At 40.4% G+C, this 13,802-nt stretch overlaps 1 protein-coding gene and 1 long non-coding RNA gene across 6 annotated transcripts in view; one reads left to right on the top strand and one right to left on the bottom strand.

Moving 5' to 3' along the window:
• The window catches only part of LOC308577359, a 207,657-nt gene that overhangs the window by 12,788 nt on the left and 181,067 nt on the right, over nt 1-13,802 (bottom strand). The window lies entirely within an intron of this gene.
• CXXC1 (CXXC finger protein 1) overlaps nt 2,407-13,802 on the top strand; it is a 31,449-nt gene continuing 20,053 nt past the window's right edge. Inside the window, exons 1-7 of one of the 5 annotated variants that reach the window (XM_081177385.1) lie at nt 2,407-2,550; nt 2,725-2,840; nt 3,166-3,266; nt 8,629-8,771; nt 11,061-11,219; nt 11,385-11,411; nt 12,366-12,515. In XM_081177385.1, coding sequence (XP_081033511.1) covers nt 2,485-2,550; nt 2,725-2,840; nt 3,166-3,266; nt 8,629-8,771; nt 11,061-11,219; nt 11,385-11,411; nt 12,366-12,515 — 762 coding nt within the window. In that variant the 5' untranslated portion in view covers nt 2,407-2,484. Of the gene's footprint in view, nt 2,551-2,724; nt 2,841-3,165; nt 3,267-8,628; nt 8,772-11,057; nt 11,220-11,384; nt 11,412-12,365; nt 12,516-13,802 lie in introns of all 5 variants that reach the window. The other 4 variants (XM_081177384.1, XM_081177386.1, XM_081177387.1 and 1 more) reach the window with 4 other exon arrangements.

Genomic DNA, 13,802 nt, shown 5'->3' with positions numbered 1-13,802 from the left:
AAGTTCTTAACCTGAAGCACTATTTTTGGGTTAGCGGAGTTTGTAACCTGAAGAGTATGTAACCCGAGGTACCACTGTACTCATAGTTTATTTCACTCTAGGCAAAGCAGAAGTCAAGGTTTGTTCTTGCTTGCTGCTAGGGCATATGATGCTGAGGCAGTACTCCGGCTTATTTTCTCCTGGCACACAAAAAGACAAGAGGGCTGGGCACAACTGAGCAGTGTGCACCAGTCTGCTCCTCGCTTACAGTGAGCCATTGTTTATGGCTTACTGTTACATGCAAACCAGGTAATCATCTGAAGGGCACAGTTATTTATTTTGTTTCACTGTTACCTCTGCTCAAACAGGTTTTAGCAGGATTGGCAAACCTTGCAAAACCTGCTTGAGTAGTGAAATAATTGGAGAGAAAGATGCACATCACATACAACAATGCTTCTATCAACTCTAAGGTTAAAAAACAAACAAGACTTGAAACACCTGCCATGTGTAAAATCCTTCTTAAACTCTTTAAAAAAATCCATACAACTCCACACCTGGGGGGGAAATAAATTTTGAAGTTAAATTTAAGTTTAAGTATGTGAAATTCTGTGTTCATTTTTTTAATGAAATTAATTTCCTTTGACTCTTTTTTTTTAAAAAAAATAATTTTTATTAATTTACAACAAAAACACAAACACACAATAATTTCACATCCAATTTTTCACAGAGTATTTCTTTTCTGGACTTCCTTCAGCTTTTCCGAGAATCATCCATAGTCATTATTTAAATTACGCATTCCTTAAGTTTGTATTGTCATTATTTAAACCTTTCCCTTTCTATTCCCTTTTAACAATACTTTTCAAATTTCACAGTGCCTCTTTAAATCCCTCTAGCGTTATCTGTCCCTCACTTATACTTTTCAGATATTCCACAAATTTTCCCCAGTCCTCGATGAACTTTTGGTCTCTTCAGTATCTAATCTTCCCAGTCAATTTATCCAACTCAGCATAGTCTAGCAGCTTCATTCTCCATTCTTCCACTGTCAGTATTTCCTGTTGTTTCCATTTCTGAGCCAATAAGACTCTTGCAGCTGTCACTGCATATTGAAAAAAATTACAGTCCTTTCTCTTTATCTCCTTTCCTAAAATTCCTAGTAGAAAGGCCTCTGGTTTCTTTATAAATGTATATTATAGTATCTTCTTCAGTTCGTTGTATATCATTTCCCAGAAGCCTTTTACTTTCTTGCATTCCCACCACATATGATAAAAAGAACCTTCTTTATCTTTACATTTCCAACACTTGTTACATGTCTTATACATTTTTGCTAATTTTACCGGTGTTATATACCATCTATAAAACATTTTCATAACATTTTCTTTTAACGTCATACATGCTGTAAATTTTAAATTCTCCTTCCGTAATCTTTCCCAGTCTTCAAATTGTATATTATAACCAAAGTCTCTGGCCCAATGTATCATTACCGATTTAACTTCTTCATCCTTCAAATTCCATTCTAACAACTTCTTATACATTTTGGATAAAATTTTAGAATCATTGTTTATTATTTCTATCTGGAATTTTGAATCTTTGTCTGCGTAACCACATTCTTTAATGTCTTTCCTAAACATTTCATTTATTTGAAAATAGTGCAATAGTACATACTCTTTAACTTGTTCATATGGTTTCATTTTCCATTTTCCTCCTTCCTTAGATATCAGTTGGCCACATGTGATCCAATTACCTCTCATATTGATTTTCCTTATACTCATAACTTCTAGTGGAGATAACCAGTGTGGAAGTTTAGGTTCTAGTAGGCTTTTATACCTATCCCAAACTTTAATTAAAGGAACTCGGAAGATGTGGTTCTCGAAGCCTTTATGAATTTTCTTCTTCTCACACCATAGGTACGCATGCCATCAAAATCTGTTATCAAACCCCTCTAAGTCTAACAAATCCTTATTTTCTAATTTAATCCATTCTTTCAACCAGAAGTATTTTAAAATCACAACCACTCGGTATATTTACACTTGGAAGTATGCAGTGACATCCATTAACAATTACAGTACACGCTAGTTTACCAGTTTTTTTTCTTTTTTATAAACCGAACTCACCATTATTATTATTATTATTATTGCTAAATTTGTATAGGCCCCTTTTCTGTAGATCTCAGGGCGATTCACAACATAGAAATACAAGATAAAAAACACAAAATAAGACCCAGTAACTTCCCTCGCCTGATCGCGATTCGTTCTATTAATCTAGCCTGAGTGCTGCCACCATCAAAGATGGCCACTTCCTGTTCGAAAGCTGAACTGTGCAAACCCCTTGAAGCGAACAACGGACATTTTTGTCACTGGCAAGCAGGAAGAAGGCAGCGCCCTCGTAAGAGACGGACCACCGTCTTCGTGTGGCGTGGAAGAGGCGGCCATCTTTGTAAAGGGCGGGGGAGGCGCTGGAGACCCGGATGTTGTTTCTCTCCTTGCTCGGGCGAAGGCGGAAACGGAAATGGAGGGCGGGGGGCGGGAAGTCGATTGGGCTTCCTCTTGGCAGGCCAGAACAAGGGAGACCATGGTGAGCGCGCGCGGCGGGGAAGGCGGCGCCCCGCGAGGGAAGGGGGCTCCGGGCGGGGGGGGGGGCGGGCGGCCCTCCTGGGTCTCGCCTTCGGCTGCTTCGGAGGAGGAGGAAGAGGAGGGAGCTCTCTCCAGGCAGCCCCGCTCACCTTTCCTTCTGTCCTTCGCCCCCCAGGATGAATTTTCTGATCCCGACCTGGCTGTTCTGGGTGAGGAGTCCAAATCGGAGAATGGAGAAAATGCCCCCGTCTACTGCATCTGCCGCAAACCGGATATCAACTGTTTCATGATGTGAGTCCCCGAGGAGCTGCGAGGGGCGGAAGGGCCAGGCTTGGCTGAGGGGTGGGTTGCTCGTGGGCTGCGCGGTGCCTCGCCTCTGCACGCGGGACGGGGGACGGGGACGACTTCTCTGGGTCCGGTTCAGCTGTAGCTGCTTGAAGGAGCCGTGTGGGGCGGACAGAGCGAAGGGGATTCTTTCTGAAGCCTGCAGTTGTGTCGAAAAAGGAGCTTACTGGGAGGGTATGCAGAAAGTTGTATTGTTCTGAAACCTGGCTGCCAAGAAGCTGAGTTAGGGAATTCTCACCTTTCCCTTTCTTTGCCCCCCTCCCCATCCCAGAGGCTGCGATCACTGCAACGAATGGTTCCATGGCCACTGCATTAACATTACTGAGAAGATGGCAAAGGCCATACGGGAATGGTACTGCATGCAGTGCCGAGGTGAGTTTACAAACAAGATAGTATTGAGACTGGGCTAGTCCCTGTATAACTGGCAAAGTCCTGTGTTTGGGTCCTTCAGATAGTGTATTAGAAACGTGGAATGCCTTGATTTTGCTTACAAAGCTATACATTTATTATTGTCACTGATGTTTGCAAATATGATGGGGAAATGCTGCAGAATCTGGAATGGAGGTAAGTAAAAAGCTTACTTTGTTGGAAGCAATCTGAGCTTGAATAGACTGTCTTTTTGCAGCCTGGCTCTTCTTGTAAAACATTTTAAGAGTGATAATTTCTTATTAAGGTTATTGTAAAATAAGTGCAACGTGGCTATTAACTGTAGCTTGCCATGTGCCTTTTTTATTAATTGACAGCTGAAGGATTTTTTTCCAAAAAAAGTTTTTATTAATTTTTCCAAATTATTACAAATCAAACCAAATTAAATTAGTTTAATACAGTTTCTTAAAATCAGGTTTCCCGCTCCTGTTCTGAACATATGATCATCACCATTTCCTCTTATTTAGAGTCCAGTTGATATCCTTCACTTGCCGTTAAACCATTCTCCCAGCTGGCTGCTTTTTTCACCTTACAAACAGCACCTCCGTTAAATCTTATAAATAAATAGTCCATTTCACATGTGTATATACATTGTTGTTCCAGACCTGGTGTGCTGGGAGAGTTAATTATTATCTTCCATTGTTCAGTTCTTTGCAGTGTTTATCTGGATGGTGCTAGGTCACATTATATTCCTTTTTTTTAAAAAAAAGATATTTATTAAAAGTTTAATAGTTACAGAAAAAAGAAGAAAGAAACAATAAAAAGTTCACAATACATCAAAAATAAAGGAAAAAAACCAATACAATAAAACAACAAGAAAAGCAAAAACATTCAAAAAAACACATCCAATATCTCCATCTCTCTACCTTTCATTTACTTATATCATTGACCTCCTCACACCTCCCTTTTTTGTATTCTTGTTCAATTAGCTTTTTCAGCAAATCCTTTCCATCTTTCTTAATTTTTTTTCTATAATTTATCATAACACAATCTAACCTTAAATTTCCACTTTGACCCATTAACAATCTATTTTTACTTAATTCTTTATAACATTTCTGCTAAGGCCATGTAACTTCATTCCAGCATCCTTCTAACATTCATTAATTTTACAATATTTCTGTAAATAAACCTTAAATTTTTTCCAATCTTCTTCCACCGACTCTTCTCCCTGGTCTCGGATTCTGCCAGTCATTTCCGCCAACTCCATGTAGTCCATCAGCTTCATCTGCCATTCTTCCTGGGTGGGTAGATCTTGTGTCTTCCAGTATTTTGCAATGAATATTCTTGCTGCTGTTGTAGCATACATAAAGAAAGTTCTATCCTACTTTGGCACCAATTGGCCGACCATGCCCAGGAGAAAGGCCTCTGGTTTCTTGAGGAAGGTATATTTAAATACCTTTTTCCTTTCATTATAAATCATCTCCCAGAACTTCTTAATCCATGTCCACCAAAGGTGAAAGAATGTACCTTCAGTCTCATTACATTTCCAGCATTTATTATCAGGTAAATGGTAGATTTTTGCAAGCTTGACTGGTGTTATCTACCACCTATAAATCATTTTCATTAAATTCTCTCTTAAGGCATTACATGCCGTAAACTTCATACCTGTGGTCCATAACTGTTCCCAGTCAGCCATCATAATGTTATGACCAACATCTTGTGCCCATTTAATCATAGCAGATTTCACCGTTTCATCCTGAGTATTCCATTTCAACAGCAAGTTATACATTCTTGGCAGATTCTTAACTTTAGCGTCTAGCAATTCTGTTTCCAGTTTTGATTTTTCCACCTGGAAGCCTAGTTTTTTATCCAAATTATATGCCTCCATTATTTGATAATAGTGGAGCCAGTCTCGCTCTTGTCTCCCTCTTGTTCCAGAATTTCCCAATACTTTGGCCATTTGGCCCTCCATATTGAGTTTTTTCTGAGCCTTTGCTTCCATTGGTGACAATCATCTCGGGGTTTTATTTTCTAACAAGTCTTTATATCTTATCCAGACTTTAAACAGTGCTTTCCTGACAATATGGTTTTTAAACGCTTTGTGTACTTTAACCTTATCATACCACAGATAAGCATGCCAACCAAATACATTGTTAAAACCTTCCAAATCCAAGACATCAGTGTTTTCAAGAAGCATCCATTCTCTCAGCCAACAAAAAGCAGCTGATTCATAATAAAGTTTGAGGTCTGGCAGGGCAAATCCACCTCTTTCTTTAGCATCAGTTAATATCTTAAATTTTATACAAGGCTTCTTGCCCTGCCAGACAAATCTAGAGATAGCTCTCTGCCACTTCTTGAAGCAGTCCATTTTATCCAAAATTTACAATGTTTGAAACAAAAACAGCATTCTTGGCAATACATTCATTTTTATCACAGCAATTCGGCCTAACAACGATAACTTCAAATTTGACCACATTTCTAAATCCTTTTTCACTTCAATCCAACATTTTTCATAGTTATCCTTAAATAAATTCACGTTCTTAGCAGTCATGTTAACCCCTAGATATTTCACTTTCTTAACCAGTGTTAATCCTGTCTCCTTCTGAAACTTATCTCTCTCAATCTCAGTTAGATTTTTCTCTAAAATCTTAGTTTTCGTCTTGTTCAACTTAAAACCTGCTACCTGACCAAATTTTTGAATCAGTTCCAGTACTCTTTTAGTGCTAGATTCTGGCTCCTGTAGAGTCAATACCAAATCATCAGCAAATGCTTTCAATTTGTACTGTTTGGCTCCCACTTGTATACCTTTTACCAATTGGTCCCTTCTAATCATATTTAGCAAAACCTCCAAGACCGATATAAAAAGCAATGGAGAGATTGGGCAACCTTGTCGTGTTCCTTTCTCAGTCTTAAATTCTTCTGTCACTACGTTATTCACAATTAATTTAGCCTTCTGTTCTGAATAAATTGCACCTATACCATTTCCAAAACCTTGACCAACCCCCATCCCCTGTAAATTCTTCTTCATAAAACTCCAAGAAATGTTGTCAAAGGCTTTCTCCGCGTCCACAAATATCAAAACTGCTTTAGTATTGATCTTCACATGTAGTTTTTCTAAGATATTAATTATATTCCTCGTATTGTCAGACAAGTGTCTGCCCGGGAGAAAACCCGCTTGATCTTTGTGAATTTCTTCTGCTAACACCTTTTTTAATCTAGCCAAAATATCTGCAAAAATTTTATAATCCACATTAAGCAGTGATATGGGGCGGTAGTTCTTAAGCTGTGTCTTTTCAGTCTCTATTTTCGGTATAAGTGTAATATATGCTTCTTTCCACGACTCTGGTGCCTTTTTCCCTTACAGTATTTCATTGCAGACTTCCTTTAAAGGTTGTATTAACCATTCTTTCAGAGATCTGTAGTATCTTGAAGTCAAACCATCTGGTTCTGGGGATTTACCCAATTGCATGTTCTGGATGGCCCCTTCTACTTCCTGTTCCGTTATTTTATAATTCAGCATTAACTTATTTTCCTGGGAAATTTTTTGTAGTCCATTCATTTTCAAAAATTTATCAATGTCCATTTCTTTCTGCGTCTCCTGTGTATATAGTTTTTTGAAATACCTCTGGAAGTACTTTCTAATTTCCACTGGATTCTGTATATTCTTTCCTTCCACTTCTAAATTCGTAATAGTATTAAGTTTTTGTCTTTTTTCATTTGCCAAGCCAACAGTTTTCCACACTTATTTGCCGATTCAAATGTCTTTTATCTCATCTGTTTAATCTTCCATTCTATTTCCTGATTCATCATTTTCATATATTGTACTTGATATAACTTTATCTCTTTCAAAATCTCTTGCGACTTTGGTTTCACCCTCAATTTCTTCTCTCCTTCCTTTATTTTTTCCAGGATTTTGTCTTTTTTCTCATTTTGAATTCTCTTCTTAATTGCATTCTGTTGTATCAAAAATCCTCTCATGACCGCTTTTCTTGCATCCCAAATTACTCTTTTTTCCACAGTAGTGTTCATATTTATCTCAAAATAGTCTCTCAAAGTTTTTTGGGCCTTCTTAGTGAATTCTTCATTCCTAAACAAAGTATCATTCATCCTCCATCTAAAGGAACCAATTAGCGTCAATTTCATTTCCATCTTCACGGCATTATGGTCGGAGCAGGTTTTGGGGCAGATTTCCACTTTACTAGTTTTCGGAGCCAGTCCTCTGGTTACCCAAATTGGGTCAATTCTTGTCCATGTCATTTTAGCCTCAGAGAAGAAGGTTCCCTCTCTTCCCAGTAGGTCACATTATATTCCTTCCACTGTTTATGGACTAGCGTACGAGCTGCAAACATAAAAAACTCATAGAATGAATATCCAGACTCCGGCATTAAAATTCCGCTCTGGAGTTCTTCCTCGGCACGCAGTTAAAAGTAAGATCTTTTCTCAAATTCAGTCTCTTTACTACACCTGTTTGGCAGCAGTTCATTCTCCCCCCATCCACTTCATTCCTCCAACAGCAGTTCAGGAATAATTTTAAATAAAGTCCATTCATCCTTGGTTGGGGAGGAGGGCATTATAAAACTTTGTTAATTTTTTTTGTTGAGCATAAATCAAAAGCCTCCCCCCTCGTTTCCGAAGTAACAAACAAAATAACAGCTGCGGCTACACACGTCCTTTTCATTATGCAGGGGAGGATAGGAAAAAAGGAGACAATTTGAAGACCACAAGAAAGCACAAAGCACCTTGTCCTCCCCTTCTTTTCCCGGCTGTTAAGGGTTCTCAAGCTTCAAAGAAAACATTCAGATACCTTCAAAGAGCAAAAGTCCAGACCTTTCGGCAGCTGACTGATCGCTGGCCATTAGCATATGTCGGTTCAGGAGTGCCTCTCAATTAATGCCAATTGTCCAAATTATGGAGGAACCAGCCACAAATCATGCTGGAGATGGAGGCTCGTCCATGCCGCTCTGCCTTTCAAGTTGGCAGACACGGGCTTGGCGGCACAGTGGGATGCAGTGAGCTCCCCAGACCCAACTGGGGAACATTGCAAGAATTTTTGCCTCATAAATCCTGGTTTCCCCCTGCCTGAATCTCTTCGCTGCGTGTGGAGGGCAGCAAGCAGCTACTGCCAGTGACTCGTGATGTAGCCAGAAACTGAAGTAACCACTGGAGTTAATTTGTTAAGTTTTATACCCTGATCTCCCTCCGTGTAGTTCAGTATATCATACACAAGACTTTTTTCAAACTACTTGCTGGTCCAGGCCAACTTAGATTCAGAGAAAGGACTACATCTGCCTGTATTTGCCCACTACTCTCTGGTCCAAGAGTTGAACCATGTGGGTTCTCTTAGCTAATTTTCCTTTCTGCTCTACAGAGAGAGACCCAACCCTTGAGATCCGGTACAGGCACAAAAAGTCCAAGGAGAAGGATCGTGAGGGTGAACGGGAACGTGCCGAGAAGGACGAGCTGCGTGCGAAGGCCCAAGAACTGGCATTAGAGCAGAGTCGCAGCTCAAAAGTAAGTGTTTTAGCAGTGAAAGGGAGCAGAGTTCAGTCACACCTGTGCAGGGCCTGGCATTCCAACTCCAGAATGTTGAGTGTTTGGGTTCAGAACTGTGGGGCAACTGCCTACTCCCAACAGTCATTGTTTGACTGTTTCATGTAGTACAGGTAAATGCTCCTGTCCAGCTTTTTGCCTCCTTTATCTGTTCTTGATTGGACAGCATGAAGGTGAAATCATTATAGAAGACCATGGGGCTGTAGCAAACAGTGTGTGGACTTCAAGCCATTCCTTAGAGATTTTTGGTGTATTTGCTGTAATAGCTGCTTCAGACTTCTTTGGGATGTTCACTCACCTCTGCCCAAGTGGAACACTTGCTGTAATAACTAAGCAGCATTCATTTTGCGGTAAATATTCCAAGAGATTGGTTACCATCTCTTTATGCCTAATCTCCAACACATCTCCCCCCCAATCTGCTTTCCTCTGGCTGAATCCTTTTATTCAGAGCTGGTTATCAAGCTAAAGGACTTGCTTCCAATAGAGGCTAGAACCCAGGATTTGTGGGGTCTTGACCGGCACTAACGGATAATTTTATTACTCATTTATATAGTTCATTTATGAACTGCTTCCCATGAGGCATCACAAAGCAATTTGCATTATTTTAAAAACATACATAAAACATTTACATATACAATTACATATATAATTTTAGAATTTCCTCTGATTGCTGCAGTTCACCTGCTTGGAGAAAGCAGTCTGGAGTTTCTTTGTTCATTATAATTATTATTTATATACTGCTTTTCTGAGAGAAAATATTACAGAGTGGTGTACAAAATTCAAAGCATTAATACAATCAATCCATAAAACTATAACACAAGAATCTAAAAATTTAGTGAACAGTGGCATGGGACTATAATAGCGTTTTAAGACAGCACATATTAAATGCTGGGGAAATGTATGCCCCCCCCTTCCATCCTGCTCTCCTGTCAGTATTTCTTTGGACCTTGAAATGTTTTGTACAGGACTGGGGTGCCAGGTAGCAGTGTTATGGGCAAGCAAGCAAGCATGTTCGCACAGAGAGCCCGGTTGCAAGTAGGCATTGCAGCTCTCTAGTAACAGGCCCTGGATGTTCACTTGGAAAGCCTACAAATATGGTGCAGTTAAAATGATCATTTGGCTCTGCATAAACATTTTCACATCTGATATCCTGTTTAGGTCAGGGGTGGGGAGCCTGTGATCCTCCAGATGTTGAATTCTGACTCCTATCATAGCTGACCATTGGCCATGCTGACTGGGGGGGAATGGGAGTCCAGCAACAGATTCCCCAGCAAGGATTTAAGTCACGTATAGTTGTTGCCTCAACCTATTTCCCCTCCTGCCTAGATAATAATGTATAGTGTTAGCTTGTTTGGACTCTTATGTGATGAACCCTGAAGGTTAAATACGCACATTGATGAGAGCCACTTGTTTTAAAAGCAGGCAGGTTAAGGGTGCAATCCTGTACTCACCTGGAAATAGGCCCCTTTGTACTAAGTGGGGTTTTCTTCTGAGTATGGGATTGTGCTGTAGTATAATATATGTTTATCAGTATACAGTCTGTTGTGTATACGTGTCTGTCAGCCACAATAGCTGAATGGAATCTCCATGGACAGAAGGCAATATACTTCCTGATGAATGCATGCTGTGAATAAACAATAGTGGAAGGCCATTCCACTCCTACTCTGCTTGTGAACTTCCTGTGGCATCTGGCTAGCTGCTGGAGATAGAAATGCTGCACTAGAATAGCAGGGATCCTAGCAGGGATCTTCTTATATTCTTTGATGCTTTCTTATAATGTTGGTGATAATTGAGGTTTCTGGATGATGTGAGGAAGGAAAGGGAGTACTTAAGCTCATTTGCAGGTTTCATGGCTGGCAGTATCTGGCTCTAAAAATCTGAGGCATGTTTGATAGATCTGAGTAAGTAAGTAGTAACTACCACCTCGTGCCCAAGTTAAGGACATTGCTGTGGATCCCTCAGGTTCCTGTGGCCAGGAGTGCTTTTCCTCTTGTTGAGAAAAGGGGAACCCTCAGTTTCACCATTTGATCTTTGTGACAATTTGGGCTGTGTCAGCTGTGCTGGAATATTTTAACATGCTCCATATCGGTCTTGCTCTCTTGTCTTGCTCTCTGATAATATGTATGCCATATCAAACACTTTGGAGGAAGATCAGGTTACAAAATTTTAACAAATAACTCCAGCGATCCCTCTAGATAGCCTCTACATACTCATCTCTCCCCACTTCCTTTCATTTTTTAAAATCAGCAGCAGATCAAGCGCTCAGCGCGCATGTGCGGTGAATGTGAGGCCTGCAGGCGCACAGAGGACTGTGGACAGTGTGATTTCTGCCGTGACATGAAGAAATTTGGGGGCCCCAACAAAATCCGCCAGAAGTGCCGGCTGAGGCAGTGCCAGGTTCGGGCTCGGGTGAGTATTCCGGTGGGCGCTTTCTGCCCAGAGATCATTGCATGTTTTTCTCTGTGGGTCACTTTCTTGGCTGCTCCACCCCAGAGGAGCAGCCACCTCAAATTCAAGCTGTTGATTTGTGTGTAGCTCACACGTGATTTTTGTTTCCCGTTCTTTTCTTCCTAGGAGTCCTATAAATATTTTCCAGCTTCGGTAAGTTTCCTTTTTCCCTCCAGTTTTTTTTCTTTCTTTTTTTTCTTTTTCATTAAAAATGGGACCTAAAATAGTTGAGTGTTCAGTTGGGACTTCTGGTTCCCCCCCCCCCCCCCAGATAGGGGAAGCAGAATGAGACCTGGTCTATGCACACAGCAAAATAAGGTGGAAAAAAATCTGGGAGTGGTTGAGTGGACTATGCTGCTTCAGATTGCAGATGGAGTACATGTAGAACAAAAAAATCTCCCCTCTGGAAGGAATGTAGCATAGCAGGGAGAAAATGTATGATCTGGCTTACTCCATGTTGATTTTATCCCCCTTGCAGGGTGTATTCAAAAAGGATAGCCATAAATATATATTAAAAGATAACCCTCACCTGTCTTGAAGTGAGGTGGTCCATTATGCCACATCATTTCCACCTTGTTCTGCTCTATGTTCGGATGCAGCCTAATAGTTAGTGGGGTGTAGTTGGCAGTGCATTCCTGTACATGTTTACTTGGAAGTAAGGTCCTGCTGAGTTCAGTTGGGCTTCACTCCAAGGTAAGTGAATGTAGGATTGCAATCTCAGAGTCCAGTTTGGATGCATTCTCAATTGCAGGTTTTTTTGTTGGACACTTCAGCCCTGCTTTTTTTGAAATGACTGAGCTTCTTCTCCTCTCTTACTGATTTTGGGAAATAAGCGGGTGTTGGGATTCTCTCTCTCTCTCTCTTTTTCTCTATATTTCTGCTTCTCACGCTTTGCTGCTTTGATCTTCAGTGAGTTCTGTTTTCTGTTCACCAAAGCTGTGCTCAGGAAGGGAGGGGTGTGCTCACGTCTGTGCTGTTTCAATGCATTATGCTTTTGAAGCCAGATAGATGGCTTCTTTAATGCTTTCCTCTCTTTCTTCTTTTCTCCTTTTTCTCTCACTGCTTTCCCCTCCCTCTCCCACCCCCACTTACCCTAATGCTCAATAGATGTTACGGGGGCGGGAGGATGATCTGCAGATGCTAAAGGAACAGCTAGAATCGGCTGCCACACCTGAACCCCTGTCGGATGACGATCTGCACATAGATCCCGATTTGTATCAGGAGCTTTGTTCAGGGGCCTTCGATGACCAGAACCTGGTGAGACCTGTGCTGGACCTGTTCCCTTGGGATTCCTTGGTCGAGTTGGCAGGGCTCATGCATACTGATGTCAAAAAAAGCTGTGTCCTAGGGCAGGATGTGTTCTGGGTTGCCTCTTTCTTGCCCCGCATCATCTCTTATTCTGTGTTCTGAAATTACTCAAATCAAGTACGCTGGAGAAATATAGCCAAAAAACATGGCTAAATGGTTCCCTGCTTATCCACTTTCAACTATTCCTAGAGCACAGTATATGAAATCTATTCTCAGGTCTGCTTTTTGTTGCTGCTTCTGTGGCTCCCCTTGTTTCCTCATCTTAAGCCATCTCTCTAGCCCTTTTCCTCTTGAGTGTTTACTATTTAGCTGACTGCTTACCCAGGCCCTCTTCTTGTTCTTGATTCCCAGCCCCTTTGCTTCTTTGCTTCCCAGAACCTCTTACTTAACAGCATATAGGTCTGCCTGTGGAACTTCCATTCCTTTTTTAAAAAGCCAAATTTTAATTAATTTTTTTCATAAAGAAATATTTTTAGATTAAAAAAATAAATAAAAAAACTGAGAGAAAGAGAACAGAAAACACCAAAGGAAAAGCAAAGAAAAAGAAGAAAAACAACAAGAAGGAAAAAAAACTTTCTGATTTCCCACCTTTTGAATAAAAGAAATTATTCAAAATATTCACTCTAAAATGACACCCAACTGATCTGCATTCTGTTAGGCAATATTTTCCAGTCTTTTGACCCAAATAGATTAATTCATTTTCATACAAAAAGTCCAAAAGGGGATCACTAATTATTATTAATGAATGTCATCAATTTGCTGTCGTTTTCCATCTTGATTTTTTTCAAAAACGATCTCTTCCAGCTATGTTTCTTCCATTCTTTTTCTAGGAAAAGCACTGGAGGCCTGATAGCTTTTTCCTCTGAATTCACATCAAGTTGTACACAGAGTATTTTCTCTCTCAACTCTTACTTCTGTCAGCTCAGGGTGTCACTTCATCTCTCCACCCATGGCTTCATTTCATTCCTCCAACATTGCAACTCTCCCATTTGGCTATTTCATTCCTCCAAGCACCTGTGTGTAAGACTTCCATTTCACCGTCTGTTGCCTCCAACTCTACCATTTCACCCTCCTGTTCTGGCAATCATTTATCCATATTCTATTCTGAAGTCTCTGTATCCTCTTGGATTCCACTTTCCATTTCATCCTTCTATGGACCACTTTCATTCACTATTTCATCAGTCTTAGCTCTAATCATTTTTATTTGCTCTTCAAACATTTGCTGAACAGTCAATG

Source organism: Podarcis bocagei, assembly GCF_964188305.1.
Source record: "Podarcis bocagei genome assembly, chromosome: 17".
Classification (NCBI taxonomy): Eukaryota; Metazoa; Chordata; class Lepidosauria; order Squamata; family Lacertidae; genus Podarcis; species Podarcis bocagei.
Note: the sequence above shows the minus strand (reverse complement) of the source record. Positions and strands in the feature narration are given on the sequence as shown.